The following is a 27280-nucleotide window of genomic DNA, read 5'->3' as shown; positions in this document are numbered from 1 at the left end:
GCATAAGCCCAAAGAATAGGAAATTCGACGTTTCGGGCATAAGCCACGGAACAGGAAATTCGACGTTTCGGGCATAAGCCCAAAGAATAGGAAATTCGACGTTTCGGGCATAAGCCCAAGGAATAGGAAACCGAAACGTCGAATTTCCTGTTCCTTGGATGCTGCCTGACCTGCTGTGCTTTAACCAGCAACACATTTTCAACTGTGATCTCCAGCATCTGCAGACCTCATTTTTTACCCTTGATCATGGCCTGGGGATTGATCCACCTTTATGCATTTAAAGACCTCCAGCACTTCTTCCTCCATAATATGGACATTTTTAAAGATGTTACCATCTGTTTCCCCACATTCTATATCTTCCATGTCCTTCTCTACTGTAAACACTGACGCAAACTGCTCATTTAGTATTGCCCCCACCTCCTGCGGCTCCACACTTGGATCGCCTTTAAGGGGCCCTATTCTCTCCCTAGTTACCCTTTTGTCCTTAATATATTTGTGAAAACCCTTTGGATTCTCCTTCATTCTATTTGCCAAAGCTATCTCATGTCCCCGTTTTGCTGACCTGATTTCCCTCTTCAGTATACTCCTAGTTCCTTTATACTCTTCTAAGGATTCACTCTTCAGGTTCCTGAAGGGTTCAAGCCCGAAACGTCGATTCTCCTGCTCCTTGGATACTACCTGACCTGCTGTGCTTTTCCAGCAACACATTTTCAGCTTCACTCGATCTATCCTGTCTATATCTGACATATGCTTCCTTCTTTTTATTAACCAAACCCTCAATTTCTTTAGTCATCCAGCATTCCCTATACCCACCAGCCTTGTGCCTTTCACTGTCACAGAAACACACTGTCTCTGGATTCTCGTTATCTCATTTCTGAAGGTTTCCCATTTTCCAGTCATCCTTTTACCTGCGAACATCTGCCCCTAATCAGCTTTTGAAAGTTCTTGCCTCATAAGAGTCAAAATTAGCCATCCTTCAATTTAGAACTTCAACTGTTCGATCCAACTGTCTATCCTTTTCCATCACTATTTTAAAACTCCGAGAATTACGGTCGCTGGCCCCAAAGTGCTCCCCCACTGACACCTCAGTCATGTGCCCTGCCATATTTCCCAAGAATAGGTCAGCTGTTGCAGCTTCTCCAGTCAGTACATCCACATACTGATTCAGAAAAATTTCTTGTGCACTCTGAACAAATTCCTCTCGAGAGGAATATACCCCTCGAGACTACAGCAGTCCCAGTCTCTCTTTGGAAAGTTAAAATCCCCTACCATAACCATTCTATTGTTGTTACAGATAACTGAAATCTCCTCAATTTCCCACTGACTATTACAGGGTCTATAGTACAATCCCAATGAGGTGATCATCCCTTTCTTATTTCTCAGTTCCATTCAAATTTCCAGGAATATACTTCCCCAGTACAGCTGTAATGCTGTCAATTATCGAAAATGCCACTCCCCCTCCTCTCTTGCCTCCCTTTCAATCCTTCCAATATGTATGGGACATGAAGCTGCCAGTCCTGTCCATTCCTGAGCCATGTTTCTGTAAATGCTATGATATCCCAGTCCCATATTCCTAACCATGCCCTGAGTTCATTTGCCTTCCCTGTTAGGCCTCTTGCTTTGAAATAAATGCAGTTGAATTTATGAGTCCTACCTTGTTCTCTGCTTTGTTCCTGCCTGCCCTGCCTGTTTGACTTGCTTCTGTTCTCAACTGTACCAGCCTCAGATTAACCTCTTTCCTCACCATCTCCCTGGGTGGTCGTGGAGGCAATTATGATAGGGGCATTTCAGGGACTTTTAGATAAGCACATGGACATGCGAGGAATTCAGGGATATGGACGAAGGGCAGGCAGAAAGGATGACTGTCATTTGGTGCCATGTTCGGCACAAAATCGTGGGCCACAGGAACCGCTCCTTTGCTGTACTGTTCTATATTCATTTCAAATGGGTATTGAGTAAAAACTTGAAGGAAAGACCAACAACAGATCCAATGGGAAGTAGCAGAGAAGTGCAGGTGATACAAGAAACTGATCATCTCCTTCCAGTGCTAAGTCACTCCCTAACTTGGCACTGTGGAAGGAAGTTGAGAATGTCAGTGAAACACACATGCTGGTATTTGCTAGTAAACCTGAACATCAGCATTGAGACGGAAAGCCCAAACTCCGTGCATTCCAATAGCATCTTCAGTGCAATAAGTTATCCAAACCAATTCACAGGTACATTCAACCAAACTGGTTTCAGAACCCAGAAGGTAATGGTCAAACAGTGACCACAGTTTTGGCTCAAAGATTGAGGCTTCTGGAAACAGAGTGCAACAGCATGTGATGCAGAAGCAAACTTCAGCATGACAACCAAGGAAGCTGATGAAGAGCCACAATAATGGAGCAAGTCAAACCAGTGAGACACCAGAGGCCAAAAGCACCAAAACTGAAGAACCAGGACAGGCTGCAAGTTGAAAACAAGGATGAGAATTTAAGCACTCATAAAAGGAACTACTTAACTGCACAGAACCGTTTCACTTGTGGTTTTGTGCAATGGGCCTAAGAAGGTGGAGTGATGATGGTTTAACAGGGGTTAAAGGATGTCCATTCCACCAGTTAAATAATATTACACGGTTCATCTTTCACTGATGAAAAAGATGCTGCCAGAGATTACGAGGAAATGCACTGTACTGTCGGAAACAACATGGAAATATAATCAAAGTCGCATCAAGATGGACTGTATTGGTTCAATAGGATCCTCACAAAATACCTTCTCAATAAATGCTGGCCCTGTCAGCCAAGCCAATATTACCTATGAAAATCAGTTAACATAGTAACGCTACTTCACAAAAGCTTCAGGTCAAAGTCGGTTTCATATCAAAGTCTGAAAAAGTTTTGGCAGTTAGTAAGCCTTTTTATGTTTGATACTTTCCACAGGATTGATTGTTTCATACCATCACCTCTGTCACCCTCGGTCATAAACGTTCAGAACACATGTCTATTAGCACTGGCTGCTGAGGATCAAGTTGAAGAAAGCACAAAATCTCTGACAATTAATTACTCACAAATTAATTCAACAAGGAAGGGAGATCTTTGCACTGAGGAAGGGTCGCTGGACCCAAAACATAAACTCTGATTTCTCTTCACAGATGCTGCCAGACCTGCTGAGCTTTTCCAGAAACTTATTTTTGTTTCTGATTTACTGTATCCAGAGTTCTTTGGGTTTATACGTCTTCACACTGTCGTTTGGAGGATTCTCATTTTTTATTTTCCTATAAAAAAATAGACAATGGCCCAGTTTCAGCTGCAGAGAATTCTATACACACACACACAAGCCCAGATTTTGTTTCATAAACAAAAGCGATCTCCACTGTGAGTCAACTGTCTCTGTATCCTGATGAAACTTGCTGTCATGTTACAGGACACAATAGCAGGTTGTGGGACTGTATATGTTTACAATGGGGAGATAATCTCATTATGTTTTATCGAACAAATAAGGACCTCAATGCAGTTTTGTTTCAGTCAACAGAAAGGAAAGCCAGAGAGCTCCATAAAATTTCAGTCGTGCCTTGGGCAGTCCAAAAGCTGAGATTGAACAACTGCTTTTAAAGTGCAATCATGGCTGTTTGAAGAGTCTGGCTTTAGTGGTGGGGAGTGATGGAGCAACAGACAAGGTGAGCCCACTCCCCTTGTGAACAGTATCAGGTAGGGAAAGAATTAAGTTTCGGGTTGCTTAACAATGGCTTAGCTGGCATGACTTTGACCAGATGAGAACTTGCATAAACAATGAGGTGCTGGAGGTAAGGATAGCGATCTAACAAGATGAAGAACATCTATTGTGTAAAACCAGATAGCTTATTCCTTACTGTTGAGGCTTGCTTGGAGGGTCACCCAATCAATACAGATGTTGCCTTATTTGGATTCTGCTCCCTATAAGTGTCCCTATATTTCCTTCAGAATCGACTGTTCAAGAGAAGACACAGAAGTCATGTCCTTGTGTACATGGGGGACCACTCTCGCAGGGCTCGGAATAAAACTGAAGAAGGTAGAACCATACTGTGTGGCTGAGTGTTTGCTTCAACTGACACAGAAACAGGACAACACCCTTCAAGCAGGAAAGGTTTAATGCTGAAACTGAAAGATGTTTTTTGCTAATCAGACACCACTCCCTTGGTGCTGCAGTGGGGAGCTGATATCATACAGTAACAAGAAATGCCTGAACTCAGGCTTCAACACCATTGGGCTTTAACTCTGAAGAGATTGTTCACTCAATCAGCCAGGATGACACTTTTTAGTAAACTTTACACAATTGTTCAGACACACTGAGACATGACAAGGGCAGGTGGGACTTGAACCTGGGCCTCGTGGCTCTGAAGTAGGGAGACCACCACTGCAGCAGATGATCCATTTTACATAAGGTCAAAATGTAGCCACATGATATTACAGGGAATGGAAGGTTTGACTTAGATAGAAAGGCTAGATAAGCTGGGACTTCTTTCACTGGACAATAGGAGTGGTGAAGTGGCTCTCTAGAAGTTGGTAAAATCATGAGGGATACAGATAGGGTGAAGGAATGTTGTCTTTACCCCAGGATGGGAGATTTCTAGAGTAACAGGCACACTTTTAAGGTGAGAGGACAGAGACTTTTAAAAACGACGAGCCATTTATTTCCACAGAGGGTGACTCCTGTGTGGGAAGAATCTCCTGTGGAAGTGGTGCATGTTGGTATAATGTTTAAAAACCATTTGGGGAAGGACATGAATGAGAAATGTTTGCTGGGATACGGGCCAAATGCAGGCAGGTGGGACTAGTTCAGTTCAGGATGAAGGTCGGCACAGACTAGTTGGACGGAAAAGTCTGCTTTGCTGCTGAATGACTGTGTGATGTTGCGCATCAAACAACTTCTGCTCAACATCATTTTCTATGTGACCTCTGGAAAAGTCTGAATCAGCTCAATTTATACTCGTCACAGGAGGGTCAGGGAGGGCAGGTCTCATAGTGGAAGCCCCACCTGCTCCACAGCTTCGTGATATTCCCGGATTATTTCTCTTCACTCTGATCAATGGGATTCACCCTCCCCTTTGCTGATTGACAGCCATCAAACCAACAAGGCTAACAAGCAACCACTTCATTGAATTGAACATATTAATACAGCCATAACAAACCAATGACAAAGACAATAACTTTCTGGTGGTGCACGATGACAATACCACACCAAAGCATGGAATGTTTTCTGCATGGCCGGGCTGCAGCATATTCTGACTGAGCCCAAGCACACAATGCCATTTCTGTGGATCCTGGGCCAAAAGAAAGACATTGCAGGCAATCCCTGACAAACACTGATACACCCCTCTTCAACTTATTGTCACAGATTGAGCGGTTGGTGCCCATGTATCAGCCATGCTTGGAAATGCTCCTCAACTGGAGATGTTCTTCAAATGCAATGATAATAACAAGACGCAGTGAGTGAGCAAACACCAAGGGGCGGCTCAGTGGTTAGTACTGCTGTCCCACAGAGCCAGAGACCACGTTCGATTCCACCTCAGGTGACTGAGTGGAATTTGCACTTCGTCCCAAAGTCTGCGTGGGTTTCCTCAGGGTGCTCCAGTTTCTTCCCACATTCCAAAGATGTGCAGGTTATGTGAACTGGCCATGCTAAATTGCCCATAGGGATGTGTAGGTTTGGTGTATTAGTCAGGGGTAAATATAGAGTAGGTGAATGGGTCTGGGTGAGTTACTCTTTGGAGGATGGGTGTGGACTGGTTGGGCTGGAGGGCCTGCTTCCACACTGCAGGGATTCGAATTCCTACCGCCGCTGCAAGCCTTATGACAACAACAGAACTTGGGGATCATTCTGCTCTTGCCAGTCTTAAGTCCTCAACTCATCTTGTTCCTTTCCTTGCCCCAGCTGCATCTCCACTTGCCATGCCTCACCATTCCTTACGTTGGAAAACCCCTCAGGTGGTCCATTCTATCACAGGGCTCTGCACTGAGATCACCAAGTCAGACCAAACTTGTCCCACTTCTCAAGATCTCATTTTCTCTCCACAGGGTGCTTTATTGTGCATCTGTTCACATCTCGGCAAATTCACAAAACTGAACTCAGTGCTCCAAAGCTCTGACAAGACGACACAGATATAAATTCGACAGCAAGAATAGAAAGGGGAGGGGCAATTTTGATAAGGGATAGTATTACTGCTGTACTTAGGGAGAATATTCCTGGGAATACATCCAGGCAAGTTATTTGGATGGAACTGAGAAATAAGAAAGGGAAGATCCCTGATTGGGATTGTATCATAGACTCCCCCAACAATCACTAAGAAATTCAGAAATAAACTTCTAAGGATATTTCCGTTATCTCTAAGAATGCTTGGATGGTAATGGCAGGGGATTTTAACGTTGCAAACAGAGACTGGGACTGCCATTGTGTTAAGGGCTTGGATGGAGAAGTTGTTGTTAATTGTGTACTAGAAAATTTTCTGAGTGAGTATGTGAATGTATCCATAAGAGAAACTTGACCTACTCTTGGGAAATAAGGCAGGGCAGGTGACTGAGGTGTCAGTGGGGGAGCACTTTGGGGCCAGCGACCATAATTCTATTTGTTTTAAAATAGTGATGGAAAAGGATAGACCAGATTAAAAAGTTGAAGTTCTAAATGGGAGAAAGGCTAATTTTGATGGTGTAAGGCAAGAACTGTCAAAAGGTGATTGAGGGCAGATGTTCACAGGTAAAGGGACGGCTGGAAAATGGGAAACCTTCAGAAATGAGATAACGAGAATCCAGAGACAGTGTGTTTCTGTGACAGTGAAAGGCACAAGGCTGGTGGGTATAGGGAATGCTGGATGACTGGAGAAATTGAGGGTTACTTCAACAAAAAGAAGGAAGCATATGTCAGGTATGTACAGGATAGATCGAGTGAATCCTTAGAAGAGTATAAAGGAAGTAGGAGTATACTTAAGAGGGAAATCAGGAGGGCAAAACGGAGACATGATACAGCTTTGGCAAACAGAATTAAGGAGAAGCCAAAGGGATTTTATCAATACAGGACAAAAGGGTAACTAGGGAAAGAACAGGGCCCCTCAAAGATGAGCAAGGCGGCCTTTCTGTGGCGCTGCAAGAGATGGGGGAAGAGATTAAACTAAGCATAAGTATTTACTGTGGAGAAGGACATGGAAAATATAGAATACAGGAAAATAGATGGTGACATATTGAAAAATGCCCATCTTCCAGAGGAGGAAGTGCTGATTGTCTTGACTTTTAAGTGATTGTCTTGAAATGCATAAAAGTGGATAAATCCCCAGGACCTGATCAGGTGTATTCGAGAGGTCTATGGGAAGCGATTGCTGGAGCCCTTCCTGAGATATTTGTATCATCGATAGTCACAGATGAGGTGGCGGAAGACTGGCTAACGTGGTGATACTATTTAAGAAAACTCATAAAGACAAGCCAGGAAACAACAGACCAGTAAGCCTGACAGAGGTAGTGGGCAGGTTGTTGGAGGGAATCCTGAGGGACAGGATGTACATGTATTTGGAAAGGCAAGGACTGATTAAGGATAGTCAACATGGCTTTGTGCATGGGAAATCATGTCTCACAAACTTGATTGAGTTTTTTGAAGTAACAAAAGAGGATTGATGAGGGCAGAGCAGTAGATATGATCCACATGGACTTCACTAAGTGTTCAATAAGGTTCCAATGGGAGACTGGTTAGCAAGGTTAGATCTCACGGAATACAGGGAGAACTAGCCATTTGGAGACACAACTAGCTTGAAGGTAGAAGACAGAGGGTGGTGGTGGAGGGTTGTTTTTCAGACTGGAGGCTTGTGACCAGTGCTGGGATCAGTGCCACAAGGATCGGGGCTGGGTCCACTGCCTTTTGTCATTAATATAAATGATTTGGATGTAACCATAGAAGGTATAGTTAGTAAGTTTGCAGATGACACCAAGATGGGAGATGTAGTGGACAGCGAAGGTCATCTCAGCACAGCGGGATCTAGATCAGATGGGCCAGTGGGCTGAGAAGTGGCAGATGGAGTTTCATTTCGATCAAAGTGAGGTGCTGCACTTTGGAAAGACAAATCAACGCAGGACTTGGACATCTAATGGAAATGTCTGAGGGAGTGTTGCTGAACAGAGAGATTTTGGAGTGCAGACTGATAGTTGCTTGAAAGTGGAGTCGCAGGTAGATTGGATAGTGAAGATGACATGTGGTATGTTTGCCTTAACGGTCAGGGCATTGTGTCCAGGAACTGGAAAGTCATGTTGCGGCTGTACAGGACAGTGGTACGCCACTTTTGGAATACTGTGTGCAATTCTGGTCTCCCTCCTACATGAAGGAAGTTGTGAAACTTGAAAGGATTCAGACAGGGTAAACAGACAAGATTCAGAACGAGACGGCAGAGGTTTAGGGGGAAAGGGGAAAGATTTAAAACAGACCTGAGGAACAACTTTTTCATACAGAGGGTGGTACGTGTATGAAATGAGCTGCCAGAGGAAGTGGTGAGGCTGGTACAATGACAACATTTAAAAGTCATCTAGATGGGTATATGAATAGGAAGAGTTTAGAGGTATATGGGCCAGGTGCTGGCACATTTGAATGGGGCACAGACTGAAAACTGTGAGATGGGGAGCCCCAGAGGTTCACGGGAACTCTGGTAACTGAACCGACGCAATATCCAAGCCGAATCTCACTTGCAGCCCAGTATCACAAAACTTGTAGAAACACACCAAGCTCAAGGATTGCATTAGGCCTGAAAGATGTTTAATGTCATCCGGTCTTTTTTTCAAGTTTTATCCAGTATGTCAGAATGCTCAAGTTATCTTGGTATTCAACAAGAAATTATTTTCTGCCTATCTTTTTCATGTTGTATCCCTGTTTGAAAGGGGTCCCTGGAACCTGAGAAGAGCTCGAATGTGGGCTGTGGCCAAAAGACGGTGAAGAGTCACACTGTGAATCTCTATGACTCTTAATATCCAACAGAAATGCAATGTGGAAAATTCCAACACCATCAGTTTCTGAAATTAATGGCTGGGGCAAAAAAGTTGGAGCAAACATGCTAAGTGATGCAGCTGTAATGATGCAAGTGTAAAACTGAAGAAATGGCTAGAATCACATTTTCACTGCAAACAGTCTTGTTCAGTGGTGGAAGTGCACTCTGTTCCTGCCCTTCAAATGAAAGATCAGCAGGGTGCCTTCAAATCAGACTTTTGAACTGGGATCTGTGGATCTTCAGGGTTTGGCAAGGATGATCTGGAGCAAATGGAAAGCAGCTAAGCAGGATGTGTATGAGCAGCTGTTACACCGTGGCTGACTGTCTCAGCTCAGAGGGGAGCATCGAGGTAGAAGTCCGAAAAACAACACACAAATTTCTCCAGGTCGACCCATCATTACCAAGTCTATGCTGAGCACCTGGCAACTTTACATTTGTTTAAGACATGACAGATTTTTACAAACCGTTTCCAACTTCAAATAAAAGATGGGGTGCCAAAAGGCAAATTCACCCAGCTGTTAAAAAGCACACAAAGATTATCAATGAACTGTGGATGGTGACAAATCAAACAAAAACATTTGAGTGTTGAAGTAGCTCAGCAGGTCTGGCAGCAAGTGCAGAATAGAATTTCAAATTTTCCGCTTCTCCACAACAAGAGGGCCACTTGATTCAAAAGACTAAGTCTGCTTATGGCTAGACAGAGGCTGCCAAACCTGCTGAATCTCGGCTTTTACATCAAACAGAGAATCCATGATTTCTTGCCTATTTCAAAAACAGGTTCTTCAAACAAAACAATTATGAAACATTCGCATAAATGACAGCCAGTGTCTTCGCAACCCTGACACCATTCTTTCAAATTTCATCCTGCAACAGAGTTTGGGTGTAAACTGCATTGAGGCTGGTACCCTGCTCTTGATAGGCTTTTGGTTTCAGATCAAAGTCACTGGAAATCACATGTCCTGCATCAGATGGCAAAGGTTTACAAATACCACATACTATTCACAACCTCAAGTCCCAAAGTGGTTTCAAGGCAACAAATTAGGTGTACGGGCATCATGCAGATTGAAGAAACTCAACACACGTACGTGGTCAATGCAAGGCTGGTCTCAGCAAAAGCAGAGAGCCACTTTGTGCGTGACAAGAGTTCAGAACAAACAGTGAGATGAATAATGCAATGCATCCTCTGCTCAGCATCCAACAATGAACTGGACATCTGCAAAATCCACCTGAACTGCATCTCAGTTTAACATCCCTTGCAAAGACTCTGGTGAAGATCTAATCGAGTGCAGCATGAAATCAACATCCTTTCCTCTGTCACAAACAGGCAGAATTTAACTGAACGCACAACAACCTGATCACAATTGCTGCCTGGCTCAGTCACTCACTTAATCACAAGCTCCCAGGTTCAAAGTCAAACCCAATACTCCAGCGTACAGGTGAAGGTTTGCCACTCCACAGTAGGATTTTAAGGCAGGTTGCACCGTTGAAGGTGCCATCTTTTGCATCTCACATCCAGAATCCCCAGGAGAAGGTGTGCTTCTTGGTGTTCTGCCAATATTTCGCCCTCAAACCAACACCACAAATAGTAAAGATAAGCCAGTTAATATCACATTGCTGTTGGGGGGGGAATTTACTCTGCAGGAATTAACTTTTTTGCTACCTCTCTCACAACTGTCATGGCCAGGGTGCATAAAGAAAAACTGGCAAGCCAAATGCTTCTGAGGTCACCTCATTGAACAGACATTCCAGCTAAAACTACAAAAAGGAATCAGAAGCAGTCTGTTTCCAGCCAGAAAGTCAGAACTGTTCAGCATGGAAACAGACCCTTGGGTCTAACTCACCCACGCTGCCCAGATATCCCAACCGAATCTAGTCCCATTTGCCAGCACTTGGCCCATATCCCTCTCAACCCTTCCTCTTCATATCCCATCCAGATGAGTTTTAACAGTTGCAATTATACCACCACTTCCTCTGGCAGCTCATGTCATACACGCACCACCCTCTGTGTGAAACAGTTGCCTCTTAGGTCCCTTTTCTCTCTTTCCCTTCTTATCTAAACCTCCACCCTCTAGCTCTAGACTCCCCCACCCCAGTGAACAGACCTTATCCATGCCCCAAATGATTTTATACGCCTCCATAAGATCAGCCCTCAGTCTCAGATGGTCCAGAGAGAAGAGCCCCAGCTTATTCAACCTCTCCCTTGAGCTCAAATCCTCCAACCCTGGCAACATCATTGTAAATCTTTTCTGAACCCTTTCAGGTTTCACAACATCCTTCCTAAAGCAGGGAGACCGAAACTCAACACTATTCCACAGCTGACCTCAATGATGCCCAACTGCTTTATTCAATGCACTGACAGGTGTGCCAAATGCCGCATTCACCACTGTGTGTTCCTGCATCTCTCAGTCTCATGGTTCAACAACACTCCCTCTGGATTAGTGGGGCTGGAAGTGCAGTGATATCTGTTGTGCTCTTCCAGCACCACTCATCCAGAATCTGGTTTCCAGCATCTGCAGACATTGTTTTTACCTCACTGATTTTAACACTCCCTCTGATCCTACTAATGAGTGTGTAAGTTGTGTCCTGATTTGCCTTATCAAAACACAACACCTCCCATTCATCAAAACTCATTGACCCACTTGATCAAGACCCTGTTGGACTCTGAGCTCACCTTCTTCACTGTCGACGACACCACCAATTTGGGTGTCATGTGCAAACTTACTCACCATTCCTCCTATGTTCACATCCAAATCATTCATGTAAATAAATGACAAAAGGCAGTGGACCCAGCACCAATCCTTGTGGCGCACTGCTGGTCATAGGCTTTCAGTCTGAAAAACAACCCGTTCCCACCATCTTCTGTCTCCTGTCTTAAAGCCCTGAGCAAAGCAAGACCCATAACACAAAGATGGACAATAATGCTTTCAAAGGCACTTAGCAACCAAGGAATCCTCACTGCCAGCTTAACAACTTGCCAATTCCCTGAATGAGATGGGTCACCTGCACCATGAAGAGCCATTTCTTTCCCACTGTTGAACTGTGCTGTGCTGTGGTGGTAGTGTCTCTCCTCTGGGCCTGAAGACCCACATTCAATGTCCAACTGCTCCAGATATGTGTCATAACCTCTCTCAATGGGCTGTCAGAAAATATCAACAACACTGGCATTTTAAGACAGTCATTGCTTCACCTGCAGTGGCCCGGCAGATCCCAGGCTGAAAAGGCACCTTGCTCTAACCCTCCAATTGTGCCTCACTCAATCAACAAGGAAAAGTACTGGGTCCAGCTCACCCAGGAAATTGTCAGTGCACACTGACCTCTGCGGTTGGAACTCACAAGAACCAGAATTTAAAGCCTCTGTACTGACCAAACCAAATTGAGGACCTAGCTCAACTCCTGCCTTCTTGAACTGGTGCAGTGCTTCTATGTAGGCAGAGGGAGCAGCAAAGCAAGTCCTTCTACTTTTCAACAACTCAATTTGTGATTTGCAGTGGGTTTATTGAAAGACCTGGAATTGAAAATGAAGGACTGAAGAGCTTGCCTTATTCAGGAAGGTAAAGAAATTGCTGAGCTTTTTCAGGCTCAGGAGGGGGATAGCAATCCTGATTTAACTTCACCCTAACATGTCTTTTGCCTGTGACACAGCAGTAACTGTATGTGACTGGTATATGATGGCCTGGAGAAACCTTTGCCACATCCACATGCTGCAAAAAGCACTAGAAACATGCATGTCTTCCTCTTCAGTGACAAAGGATTTTGCTATTGCAGACATAAGCCACTTGGAGGTTTGGGCTGATCAAAGGCTCATATCACTGGCACCACATTGTGCCAGGCAATGATTGTTTCCAACATGAGAATCAAACCACCGCCTCTTCATAGTACTATCATCTTTGAATTGTCAACTGTCAATAACCTGGGGGTTACCACCAACATGGAAACTGAAATGGATCAGCCATATCGAGTCATAGAGCACTGAAACAGGCCCTTAGGTTCACCCAGTCCATAATCCCAAACAAAACAAGACCCAGCTGTTGTGCTTGGCCCACAGCTCTCTAAACCTTTCCTGTTCATAAATTTCCCAAAATGTTTTTTAAGTGCTCTAACTGTACCTGCATGTACTAATTCCGTTGCAAGTTCATTCCATACACTAACATCTGAGTAAAAACGCTGCCCTTCATGTTATTTTTAAATCTCTCTCCTTTCACCCTAGTGTTGAAATCCCTCACCCGAGAGAAAAACTATCTGCCATTCACCTTATCCAAGCCCCTCAACATTTTATAAAACTCTCTAAGGTCCACTCTCAACCTCCAACACTGGAATGAATAAAGTTCCACCCTATCCAACCTCTCCTCATAATGTAAGTCTTCCATACCCAGCAACATCCCAGGAAATGCTTTCTGAACCCTTCCCAGCTTAATAATACCCTTGCTATAACAGCGTGACCAAAACTGGACACAGTACTCCAGAAGAGGCCTCACCAATGTACTGTAGATCCTCAACATAATGACCCAAATCCTTTACTTAAAGGACTGAGCAATAAAGGGAAGTGTGCCAGACCCTTACTTAACCACCCCATTTCTACGATGCCAACTTCAAAGCATTTTGCACCTGAACCCACTGGTCTCTGTTCCACGACATGACCGAATGCCTCAGATTTAATTGTACCTTCACCAAAATGCAATATCTTGTTCACATTTATCCAAATTAAACTCCATTTGCCAGCCCTTGGGCATTGACCCAACTGATCAACACCTCTTTGGAATCACAGATAACCTTCTTCACTGTCCTGCATAATGCTAATCTTGGTGTCATTGGCAAACTTAGGAATACAATTCCAATGAAAGCAAATCAGAAATGAGCAATGACTCAATTAAGTCACCCCCTGACTTTCCAAATCCTGGCCAGTATCCTCATGTGACAGGTGAGCAGTGTGATGGAATACTCCTGACTTGCTTGGATCAGTACAGCTCCAACAACACTCAAACTTGACACCAGCCAGGAAAACATAGCTGTGTGATTGACACTCCAATGCACAAATATCTACGCTCTCCACCTCCCAACACCCAGTAGCAGAAGTGTGTACCATCAACAAGATGTACTACAGAAACACACCAAATCTCCTTCAACAGTACCTTCCAAACCCACAACCATCTAGAAGGACAAGGACAGTAGATACATGGGAACACTAACCCCTACAAATTCCCCTTTCAGTCACTCACCATCCCCATTTGGAAATACATCACTGTTCCTTCAGAGTTGCTTGTAACTCCCTTATGGGCATTTTAAACGTAGCTACCCCAAATGGACTACAGCTCCTCAAGATGACAATTCACCGTAACCTTCAAGAGCAACAAATATCCGCCAAGACATACTGCCACAGCCAGTGACACAACTTCCCATGAACCATTTAAAAGGTACCCTGATTCTTTCCCATGGAACTTTAAGAATGCCTGGGCATGACCAGAGAAGCATTCTGCCCACTAAGCCCAAGTCTCCTGACACAGAAAGTTTTGGGCTCAGTCCCACTTGGATGGCATAATCTGACAATTCAGCCAATTACTGACTGAGCTTTGAGGTGCAGTTCAAAGATTATTTATGAGACAAAGACATTTGAATGAGACAGGATCTGCCTGTTGAGATGAATACAGAGAAGTTCTGTGACATGATTTAAAGAGAAGAAAGGGAATTCCCATGGCGTCATTGAACAGGTGATTCATAACAAAGAGCATCATGAACAAATTCAACAATCTATGACTTGACTATCAGTTGTGGGTCACAGAGTGTTGTAATGGTCCAGCTTTTCAAGGGGCAAAACAATCTCTCTGGTCCAGTCTTGTTTCACTGCAAGAGAACTCCATTCTTAGTACAAGATGGAGCTTGAGATTGAGCTCATAATCAATACCACACTGCAGAACATCTGCAATGAACAACACAAGGAAGTTATGGATTTGGGATGAATTGATACCTTCGAATGGAGCTGACTCAGCATCTATCAACATCAGTCAGTCTCACTCTCTCAGGCTATTGCATGGGAGACAGAAGGAGGAACAAAGAGATTCTCAAGTAATGGCACAGGGAAGACAGGAAAGGCCCATCTTTGAAAAGGGTGAAGGCATGGACATGTAAGGAAAAACAATGCTCAGTTAAAAGAAGCAGGGATGCACAGAAAGACCAGGCCAGGGGAACATGAGTTCAGTACAATTTCCAAAGCTTGAAGAGAGTGAAAACAGATGAAGGGATATGGCCACCAGTGAATCAAAGGAGGAAGATGAGAACTGTTGTTGTTTGAAAAGTAGTTATCAAAAAGGAAACACCTTAGATTCAGATATAAAAATCAAGAAGGGGAAATCTGACACTATCACAAAACCATCGATAACAATCCTTAGACATAAAAGTCAATAGCAATACAACTGACACCACAGACTGAGCACAGCAAGAATAACCAAACCAGCTGCCAGCCTGTCACTGATCTGACATGCTACAGTGACACAGATCATTTTGGAATATAAATCACATTCAAAGAAATGACTGGAACGGTCGATGAAGGTTTTGAACTCTTAAAATTTTCTACTTTTTCTTAAGAAAACTGTGAACATTTCTCACAATAACTCAGATGAGGTGCTGACAGGAGAATATCATTTATTATTCAACTTGCATTTTAATTGCAACTTCAATGCTAACATCACAGATCGAGCAGTTTCATAAAAATGATGTCATGTCAGGATACAGCAGACAGGTGTGTTTAGAGAGGGAAGATTTCAGAGCATTTCAAAAGACAGGGGAGTGTGTTTAGGCAACTGGGGTGTCAGGGACTTTAAAAATATGAGCATGTGCTTGAGCAAATATCCCCACTTCTGACCTTCTGATGGAGGGATGATCATTTATGAAGCAGCTGAAGATGGTTGTGCCTTGGACACCACCCTGAGGAACTCCTGCAGACATGTCCCAGAGCTGAGAGGACTGACCTCCAACAACCACAACCAACTTCCTATGCACCAAGTGTGACTCCAAACATTGGCGGGAATGCCCCTGATCCCGACATAATCAGTCAAATGCTGCTCGGGTAATGTCAAAGGCAGTCACTCTCACCTCTGGAACTGAGCTCACTGTCGATGCTTGAACCAAACCTGTAATGAGGTCAGCAGATGAGCCGCAAGCTATTGCTAAGCAAATATTGTTTAATGAACGGTCGATGATCCCTTCCATCACTGATAATCATAGAGATATACAACACGGAAACAGACCCTTCAGTTCAACCCATCCATGCTGATCAGATATCCTAAACCGATCTCGTCCCGTTTGCCAGCATTTGGCCCACATCCCTCTATACCCTTCCTGTTCATATACCCACCCAGATGCCTTTAAATGCTGTATTTCTACCAGCTTCCAACACCTCCTTCAGCAGCTCATCATACATGCACCAACCTCAGGGAAAAAGTGGTCCCAAGATCCCCTCTAAATCTTTCCCCCTCACTTTAAAACTATGCCCTCTAGCTCTGGACTCACCCAACCCTGAGAAAACACACAGTATCTCTGTCACCCCCATGATTTTCTAAACCTTGATAAGGTCACCCCTCAGCCTCTGATGTTCCAGCCTATTCAGCCTCTCACTATCGCTTCAACCCTCCAACCCTGCTAACATCCTTGCTAATCTTTTCTGAACCCTTTCAAGTTTTACAACATCCCTTCTATGTCAGGGAGACCAGAATTGCATGCAATATTCCAAAAGTGGCCCAGCCAATGTCCCAACATGACCTCCCTACTCCTATACACGATGCTCTGACCAATTAAAACAAGTGTACCAAGTGTTTTCTTCACTATCCTATCTACCTATGACTCCACTTTCAAGGAACTATGAACCTGTTCTCCAAGATCTATTTGTTCAGCAACACTCTCCAGGACCTGACCATTAAGTGTAAAAATCCTGCTCTGATTTGCCTTTCCAAAATGCAGCATCTCACAGTGATCTAAATTAAACTCCATCTGCCACTCCTCAGCCCTTGGCAGTTGAATCATTCCATGATAACACCGGGAGTGAATCAAATTATCAGAAGATTAGTATCTGTGATGCTGGGGACCTCTGGAGAAAGCCAAGATGGACAATTCACTGGCCACATTTAACTGAAGATTGTTGTGAATGGTGAGCCTGAATTTGTGCATTCATGTGCGACTCTCTGATCAGTGTGGACGGGGATATTTATCGATCTTTCCTTGCAAATGAACGGTTTAATTGGTCCCCATCATTCATGAGTTGATACAGTGTGGCTGCAAGAGTTCTGATTTGGTGTGTTGGTCACAGATTAGCTTTACCTTGTCAGATGCCTGTTTGCTACTTGGCACACAAATAGTCCTGCATGGTAGCTTCACCAGGTATACCTGCTGGTTTCCTGGCAAGCCCTCCTGCAGATTTCATTGAACTATGGATGGTCTCTTGGCTAGGTGATAACGGTCAAGTGGGAGATACGCTGGGCCTTGAGGGTGCAGATTGTGCTGGAGAATGTTTCTGCTGTTAATGGCCCAAAGCAGCTCAAGGATGCAGAGTCCTCAGTTACTGACTATGTGTGACGTCTCTCCCACAGTGATCGGGTCACACATGATGGAGGATATACTTAATGTGAAGGCAGGACTTGGTCGCGAAAGGACTGTGCAGTAGTCATTATTACTAAAATTATTCATCCAGATGCACCCGAAACAGGCAGATTGGTGAGCACGAGATCAGGTTATTTATTTTCCCCTCATGTTGGTTTCCTCATCAGCTGCCACAAACCCAGTCGCACAGCTCTGTTTTGATGGTGCTGGATACTGAAGTCAACTACACAGAGTACAATCTCTGCCCTTGCCAGCTGCAGTGCTTCCTCCTACTGGTATTCAAGATGGAAGAGGACAGATTCGTTAGCTGAGGGAAAATAGTATTTGATAGGTAGTGGGAGGTTTCCATCTTTACCCCGACACCATGAGATTTCATTGGGACCAAAGTTGGTAATTGAGGATCTCCAGAGTATCTCTCGTCCAAATATATATCATTTTAGTGCCACCTGTGTAGGATTAGTTCTTCTGGTGGGACAGCACATACCCAAGGGTGTGGGGGATCAGGTATGAGCAGGTAGGGAAAGAGTTAAGTTCTGAGTTTGGTGAAATGAAAGGTTCAGCTAAGCACGACTCAGATCAGATAAAAACTTGCAGTTAACAATGGGGTGCTGGAGGCAAGGGTAGTGGGTTAACAAGGTAGAAAAGCAGTCATTATGTCGAGCTATTTAACCATATTGGAATATAAGGTCAGTTTTCCACTGACACCCTGGAGTTGTTCAGGGAGAGGTGGGCTCTGCAGGCAGTGGAGTGCATTATGTGCCTCTCCAACTCGATTTTGATTTGATCCCTGCCCTCCCCTTCACTGTTTGATCACACAGCAATGTCCTTTAACGTGAAGGGCATTGCTTGTCGTTGGCCACTCGGGTGTTTCCTTTCTTCCAGTGGTGGGAATTTGAATAAAGATTCGTCACCTTGTGTCTTTCACTGTGTCTCACACCTGCTCACACACATGGGTGCTGGGGAAAAAAATAAGCACTACCGCAGTTAGGCAGTAGTGTGGGGGTAATTTAAAAAAAAGGAGTGTCAGACACCTTAACACTCAGAGCTGGCTTGTGAGGGAGCTGGACCAGTGTGTGCGCGTGCATGCAAGGACTCTCCTTCTTAAAAAGTAAGGTCAGTTTAACAAGGTGAAAAGTATTCATTATGCTGAGCTGGTTAAGGTTAAGAACACTCATTGTGTAACACCAGACGGCTTAACCTTTGATATTGATACTTGCTGATTATAATGGTCACCCAATCAATATACATATTGCCTTATCTGGATGATCCTCGCTGTAAAATGACTGTGTAGTTCATTAAGAAAGTACTGTTCCAGAGAAAACCAGGAACCCAGGTCTCTGTGCACACAGGTGATAGTTCTCTCTCCCTCCAGGGACGGGAATAAAGACAGAGGTAAAACCGTACTGTGTCTGAGAGTATTTTGCTGTGACTGAGGGGGAGAACTGGACAACGGTCGCTCGAGACATTGTAAAATAGGATTCCAAAAGTATCACTAGGTCAGGCTGTGGCTGAGGGGGGATAGCTCTCACAATCTTTGCACTGGACCTGTGACAGCAGCAGAGAAAACTCCACAGGGCTGACAGGACTGTCTGCTATTGTTCTTTGCCAGCTTTTCAACGATGACAGCCACTGTCCTGCCGAATGGGAAAGCTGTGAGATTGCACATCCCACAGTCAAACAAATCATCCTCATTTCTGCAGAGCTTTACTTTCTGTGGCAATGGGAATTCCATGGAAAGGAGAATGATGTCCTTTTTCATGAACTTTGATCATTGAACTCACCTATGGAATCAACTACTCACATTACAAGGGCATAAAAGTCTTGAATGATTTATTCCACCAGACACCCCCGCCCTACTTCACAACCTCTGTGATACATCGATGGTGCTGAACAGTAACTTACAATCATGCTACACCCGACCAGTGGTACTCTTTCCCTGGACCTCTCTGTACTTGTAAAAGCCTCCTGAATCTTAACTTCTTGTTGATACCTCCAGCCACCTTCCTCTAGCCTCCTACCAACCTACCCCTCAGTCAGAATCCGATAATTTGCGAAGTTAAAAGCACAGAGTAAATGCCTGCATATGCCAAAATAAAACTCTTCAGATCACACACTTTATAAAAAGTAGATTGTTCTTTGAAAGAGGCAAGCCCAGATCCACCAAAATGCTGCCAAGCTCCTGAGTGTTCGATTGTAATGCTATGTAACCTGATGCTAGTATTCTATGGAATACAAAAGACAATGGCAAGATTTATACACGTTAGCAGATTTTTGAACAAAAACAAACATTTCTGATGGAAATTTATTATTGGTTGAGCAATTTCGAAGCCACCAGGAAAAGCTTGCATTGTGAAGCAAGTCACCTCGGAGAGAAGCAAAAACTGATTGCCAATTGCGGCAGAAGCTGGGAAATGTTACAAGGTGCAGCGTGTGTCAGTGCGATTCAAAATATTCAACCGCAGATCAATACTGTTGGAGATCGGTGGGCAGCATGAAAGAGCAGGATATCCAAAATGACTGTTTCTATGCTGTAAGTTTGGGCCTGCTATTTCATTGGTCTCAGATCCAGCTTGTACAACCTGGATTACAGGGGGAAACTTCACCCTGTTGACTTTCTAAATCATTTCTCAGAAGGAACATATCGTGATTGGTTTCTTTGATGGGAGGCTGACCAATCTGAGGAGCTAAGGCTTCAGCCTCCAATTACATATCATTATTGTTTCCTCTCCAGTTGCAAAGTTTTATTCTCTCTTCCACTCCAGCTTCACCCCCCCCACCCCTGCCCCAAAACAATTATATTTGGTTGCGAATCATGTCCTGAGTGAGATCTCAGGACATGCCAGCATTTGGAGAGAATTATTTACTCTGCACACGTAGAACTTAGGCAGGTCACAAGAAGCAATGCCTCATCGGTCCACACCAACCCACCAATAAATCCGAACAGTGCTGAACCAGGTCTCCAGAAAGGGTGCAAACCTGACTAACACGGGCACATAGCAAACTGGGCAGTCATTACCACCCCATGTCCTGCACTGCCTTTTACTGGAAAAGTCAACATTTACACCCTCCTGAAAACCCAGCAATTACACATGACACAAAAGGGTCACTGGGCTTATCCAGTCATGGAAAACACACGTTAACACTCAAAAGAACTTGAATCTCAAGATCAATACACATCCTGAACATGATTGCATCCATTAAGTATGCTGAAAGGTAGCCTCAGATTGAAGATGCTCATAATATGTTAATTCCATGGTTAAGATGAAAGGTACAGGTTGAATTAATTATTTCCAGTACTTAGAGACAATGTGTTGATTTTGTATGCCATGCTGGGATTGGGAATCTGAGAATATTATGCTTCACTTTGGCCTAACCATCTTCAGCTCCCACTATCAGAAGACTGGAAGTGATAGTTGCACAACAATCAGCAGCAGTTGATACTGAAGCAGTGCACATCCAGCAACACTTAGTATCTCAAGCTTTGGGATTATCGAAGTGGCAAGTAATGGGCAGCACTTTGGCTCAGTGCTTAGCACTGCTGCCTCACAGCATGAGGGTCCCATGTTCAATTCCAGCCTCAGGCGACTGCCTGTGTGGAATTTGCACATTCTCCCTGGATCTGCGTCGGTTTCTGCCGGGTGCTCCGGTTTCCGCCGGGTGCTCCGGTTGTCCTGCACTGTGCAAAGATGCGCAAGTTTGGTGAATTGCCCATGGTGTAAGGTGCACTAGTCAGAGGGAAATGGGTCTGGGTGGGTTACTCTTCGGAGAGTCGGTGTGGACTGGTAGGCCACACTATAGGGAACCTAATCTAATCTAATCCAATCCCATGCTGGTGTCACCCAAGTGCTAGGGAACGACCATCTCCAAAGAGAGAAAATCTAACCACCACCCCTAGATATTCAATGTCATGACGATCTCTGATTACCCCACTATCAGCATCTTGGGGGTTGCCACTGAACGGAAATGGATTAGTGGTGCTGGAAGGAGCACAACAGGTCAGGCAGCATCCGAGGAGCAGTAAAATCGACGTTTCAGGCAAAAGCTCTTCATCAGGAAGACAGCTGTATTCCTGATGAAGGGCTTTCGCCCAAAATGCCAATTTTACTGCTCCTCGGATGCTGCCAGAAGTGCTGTGCTCTTCCAGCACCACGAATCCAGAATCTGGTTTTCAGCACCTGCAGTCACTGTTTTTAGCTACTGAACTCAAATGGCCATGTAACTACTGTGGCAGCAACAGTACAAAGGCTCAGAATTCTTCATTGTGTAACTCACCTCCAGTCTCCCCAGTGCTATCATCGGCAAGACAAGTCCAGAGTACGATCGAGTACTTCTCACTTGCCTGGACGATTGTTTCTCCAAAAACACAAGCAGCACAACACTAATCAGGCAAAGTCCACTTGATTCGTACACCATCCATAACTTTAAGCATTCACTCTGCTCACTAAGAAAGACTAGCAAGTGCACACCATCTACAAGATGCACTGCAAATAATCACAAAGGCTCATCCAACATGCCCTTCTAAACCTGCAACCTCTAACACCGAGAAGGGACATGACAGATGTATGAGAACTGCATTCTCCTCGAGTTCCCCTCCAGGCCACAGACCAAACGGTTCCTTTGTAGTCACTAGGTCAAAATGCTGCCAGTTCCTTCCAAACAAGCATTGTTGGTGTTGTTGCACAGTGGTTATAAGGTGGCAGCTCACAACCACCTTTTCCAAGGTAATGACATCCCATGAACAAGTTAAACAAATGAAATATAGGACATACAAATCTGTTGATGATTTCAACACACCTCACCCATGTTCAAAATGTGAACACTCATTTTTCAAACCAAAGATCTGGTTTGCACTTGGACAATGTTTTGCATCATCAATTCTGATAAAGAGACTTTTCCAATGATCTCATATGCCCCAAATCCGCAACCAAACATCTCCCAATCGCAGCATCCAACTGGGCCACTCATCCATCAAGGACCTCAGGGAGTTGTACTGCACCTTGTTGTAATCAGATATCTCCCTCTATCAGTGCAAGAAATGAACTTCATTTCACACTCTTGTTCAACATGCACTTAAAGCGATTTCATCCAGAATTCTGGGCTTCTGCAGAGATGCTTTTGACAGTTGTTTTTTTTTTGACACTTGCTCAGTTACCACACATTGTTCCTTTGGAGATGAAGGAATGTTAGTATTGTTAGCTGTCAGCATCACTCGGTGACAGAAGAATCTCTCTTGCTTTCAAATCAGATGAAATGAGTGGCTCATCTATGCAACCATTTCAGGCAGAAGGGTGCAGTGCTGCACTATGCAATCTTGACATATTGTATACAGAGCCCATGCACTCTGTAGGGCAGCCAAATTCGACCACAGTATTGACCCACACTCATTTCCCTGCAAACACCATGAAAGCTCAAGCAAGCAGAATACTGCAGACACTGCAAATCTGAAATAAATAAAAGTGGTGGAGAAACTCTGCAAGTCTCGCACCATCTGTGAAGAGGGAAACACAATTAACATTCCAAGTCTGCTCGGACTCTTCTTCAAACCAGTAAAACTGGTGGTCTGACTATTGACCTCACTGCTGTTCCTGGGGAACAGGTTGTATACCTGTTGGTTATCACATTTCTCTTCATCATACCAATGGTCTGCCCCTTAATCCTCTTGCTTCTGGACCTGGCAATTCAAATTCCACAGTCTGTTCTTCTTATTGTGATTATATTTTGTTATTTATCATGTTGCTGTTAACGGACTCAGGGACATCCTGAAGTATGAAAATACAACTTACTCAGAGTCATTGGCTGTTAGTTATTTTACTCACTCCCTTGAGTGATGATAGAAATGCCTTTACAGAAAGAAAACAATTATCATGTCAAGTTGTCCCTCATTTACAGCTACTATGTGTACGTTCCAGCTCCTCCTCTTCCCACATTTGGTCTTGCAGATGTCCAGCTGCTGCAACGGTGCACTTTCAGCAGGGGTTGAGGGAATAACCTAACAAGATAACAATACCTTGCAAACTGCATTGCTGTCTTGGAGACTCAAGAGCAGCTCCTTCAATCACATACCAAAGATCTAAAACATACCTCTACTTTTCCATCAAGCAAACACTGGGGGCCCAGATCCTCACTGTGATGAGTGAAGCGTTGTGAACTGACAATCCTGGTCAAGATTAATGACATGAAGTAATCAATGTACCGAACCATTTGACAGACTTTACCTCCAAGGAAGCAGTACAACATTCACGAGCCTGAACTCAATGAGCACCTTGGTTCCTGGACAATTTCTCACTCTTTGGGGCAGCAAGTGCAACACCCCAATCACTCTCCACATCAGGAACTCATTTCTGGTGACTGATCAATTCCTAAGTGATTCATGTGCTTGGTTCATCAAAGAAAAATGAAGTTACAGAAGAAAAGCTTGCAAGATTCTGAGGTGGTGCTGGGACAAAATTACAACGACAACCAATAATACTGAACTCAGTGATGACCAGCAGCTAGCAGGCCAGCAACAAGAGTAACAGCAGTAACACAGAGATCAACGGGACCCAATCTGAAATTGGCAATTCATTCACTGGACATGGCAACAGATTCGGGAGCTCCTGGCTGAAAGCACCATCACCATCAGGGCTCTAATGAGCCAAGGAGAAGTTCCTTTGTCTTTCAAGGATGGGTAATAGATTGCAGCCACATCAGAAACACACCTACCATGAGAAAAAGTGTTTTCTAAAAAAAACAGACACAAGTTTCAGGACAAATCAGCAAATCTCTTCGGTTTCAGGTGACAAAGCAAATCAAAACATACAGATCACCACAACGACTGTAACACAATGATTTAATAAACAAGCCAAACTAGATTCCACTGCACAAACTTTCCAAACAGACTTCCACACAAGCAAAACACAAGCTCAATCAATGCTAATTGATTACAATTTTAGTAACTTTGGGAACAGCAAATATAAGTAAACAACAAAGCAAAAAGTATAATTCATTCAACTGATAAGTGCACAAACTAAGTTGAACAGATAAAGTTTATTGTAAAACTACAAACTAATTTTTATACTCACAGGGAACATGCCAATTGCTCTCATCTGTTGAGGGCTCATTACAGACAAATAAGGCTGTTCATCAACAGTCGCCAAATCAAAATAACAGCAAAAAAAACTTTAAGACAGCCAGCATCTCCCAAGCAACAGGTATAAACATGAATACTTCAGCTCCTCTGGTACAAATGTTCATTGTAGACCTTATGGAACTTCAGTAGAAGTGAAAGATGGAACACAAGATCAAGTTATCAGTGAAAAGACACTGGTAACAAAAGACGAGACGTAAGATCGGCTCATCATTGAGAAGTGGATTTCTTTTTAAACACAAAACCAAACATGGGAACAGGAGGAGCTGGAACATACACATAGTAGCTGCAAATGAGGGACAACTTGACATGATAATTGTTTTCTTTCTGCGAAGGCATTTCCATGATATCTCAAGGGAGTGAGTAAAATAATTAACAGACAGGAGAAAGGTGGAAATGAATGAGAACTGTAGCTTGGATATGTACAGCAGAGATGGAAAATAAAAACAAAAAGAAAGTCAGACCTGGAATGCGAAGGTGGAAGCAAAAGAAGTGGCACATGCCATAAGGAGGTGATAAAATCGTGAATATCCTTGAAATATTAATGAAACATCATATTTATGGCCGACGTTTTTTTTCCCTGGATAGAGATCCAAGCCAATTCAGAACCGCCCAATAACAAATCAACAATCTGCATTCAGAAGAGAAAGAACTTGCCTTCAAACAAAACAAGTGACAACGTCAAAACGAGCTCAGGTGACAATGCAACACTGGCGGCTCTGCGCTGTGCATTAAACCTCCCAGTTCTGCACCGCTGATGCAGCAACGGGGGGAATCAAGTTAGTTTGCAAGGACCCCCGAAAACAGCAGTCACGTTGCATTTCAAACGCGTTCAACCTTGTGGCAAACGAACCTTTCTGGTTTAATGCAAAAAAAATAAAAGGTGAGGGGGGGTGGGGGGGGAAGTGTGTGCAAAAACCAAAAAGAAAAGCGAGCACGGTCTGGCAATGCAGCAGCAGAATGAGATTTGATTCTGGGATGTGGACGGTGAGAAGGCTGGGGTGTTTTTACCCCCCCCCCCGTGTGTGTGTGTGGGTGAAGAATGGAGACTGGCTGTAAGAAGGGCTGACCAGCTCCAAGGCCCAGCGCCTGCACCGCCACCAGCACCACCTCCAGCTCCAGCAGCAGCAGCAGCAGCAGCAGCGCTGGGACTTGTTGACATCAGCCTCGGCGCGGTTTGGAGGAGCCCATATCCGGGGCCCCGGTTACCCCTAGCAACCCGCTCCCCGGGCCCGCGGCTCATAACAAACCCCGAGCCCCCCGCAGCAGCCGGCGGTGGCGGGGACGGCACCAACCGCGGGTTCCCCTCCTCCTCCTCCTCCTCCCTCCCCACCACAGCTCATCCCCCTCTCTCCAGCAGCAGCAGCCCCCAGCCCGGGGCTCTCCCTCCCTCTCACACACACACACGGCTAGCGGCTCCATCCCTGGTACCTGCACATGATCCGCCATTTTCCTCCATTCATGCTCGTCCGCGGCCACGCGCCTGCGCACTGACTCTTCTCCCCCCCCCAACCCCGACCGCGAGCGACTCGACACCCGCCCGCCGTGCGCCTGCGCCGAACGACGGCGGCCGGCTTTCCCCCGACGCGCCTGCGCCAGACGACGGCGGCCGGCTTTCCCTCCGACGCGCCTGCGTGAGATCACTCCTTCGATCCTCCCCCCGTCTGATCACGTGATCCAGCACCTTGTTGCAACTTTCAACATCCCACAACAGCAGGTTATAGTCCAACAGGTTTATTTGGAAGCACTAGCTTTCGGAGCGACGCTTCTTCATCAGGTGGTTGTGGAGAATAAGATCGGAAGACACAGAATTTATAGCAAAAGTTTACAGTGTGATATAACTGAAATTATATCTTGAAAAAGACCTGGATTGTTTGTTAAGTCTCTCGTTTTTTAGAATGACCATGTTGAAGGAACTGAAACCAACATGGCCATTCTAAAAGATGAGAGACTTAACAAACAATCCAGGTCTTTTTCAAGATATGATTTCAGTTATATCACACTGTAAACATTTCCTATAAATTCTGTGTCTTACGATCTTAATTTCCACAACCACCTGATGAAGGAGCAGCGCTCCGAAAGCTAGTGCTTCCAAATAAATCTGTTGGACTATAAGCTGCTGTTGTGTGATTTTTTAACGTTGTACACACCAGCACCTCCAAATCATTGTTGCAAGTTGTGCAGCAGCAATGTATTCACCCAGTTCAGGGTGCGTGCATTGAACAGGCACCTTGTGCATCTAATCGGAACACACACAAAGAGGCATTCAGCATATAAACAGCGGAAAAAATCCAACAAGTGGGTAGTATCAAAACATAATGTATAAGAGAAACTCAGCTGGTCTGGCAGTATCTTTTGAAAGAGAGAGAGAAACAGAACATTTCAGATCCATTGCCCCTTCTCCAAAACTGTTTCTGGCAGGGAAAGGTTGGGATGATATCATTGAGGTGCAGGGTGGGTCAGGAGGGGGAAACAATAGGCAGAAGTGGGTACTGCAGATGCTAGAGATTAGAGTCAAAATTAGAATGGTGCTGGAAAAGCTCAGCATGTCAGGCAGCATCCAAGGAGCAGGAGAACTGGCATTTCGGGCAAAAGCC

The 27280-nt window shown here is 44.5% G+C and overlaps 1 protein-coding gene across 2 annotated transcripts in view; it reads right to left on the bottom strand.

The window, feature by feature from the left end:
- Positions 1–26191, bottom strand: part of xpo7 (exportin 7) — a 106262-nt gene extending 80071 nt beyond the window's left edge. The window contains exon 1 of one of the 2 annotated variants that reach the window (XM_060856428.1): positions 26115–26191. In XM_060856428.1, the coding sequence (XP_060712411.1) occupies positions 26115–26132 (18 nt within the window). In that variant the 5' untranslated portion in view covers positions 26133–26191. Of the gene's footprint in view, positions 1–24618; positions 24792–26114 lie in introns of those variants that run through there. The other variant, XM_060856426.1, reaches the window with a different exon arrangement.
- Positions 26192–27280: the final 1089 nt, after the last annotated feature.

The sequence above is a fragment of the Hemiscyllium ocellatum genome, chromosome 48, assembly GCF_020745735.1.
Source record: "Hemiscyllium ocellatum isolate sHemOce1 chromosome 48, sHemOce1.pat.X.cur, whole genome shotgun sequence".
Classification (NCBI taxonomy): domain Eukaryota; kingdom Metazoa; phylum Chordata; class Chondrichthyes; order Orectolobiformes; family Hemiscylliidae; genus Hemiscyllium; species Hemiscyllium ocellatum.
The sequence above is the reverse complement of the archived record's forward strand: the minus strand, read 5'-3'. Positions and strand labels throughout refer to the sequence as shown.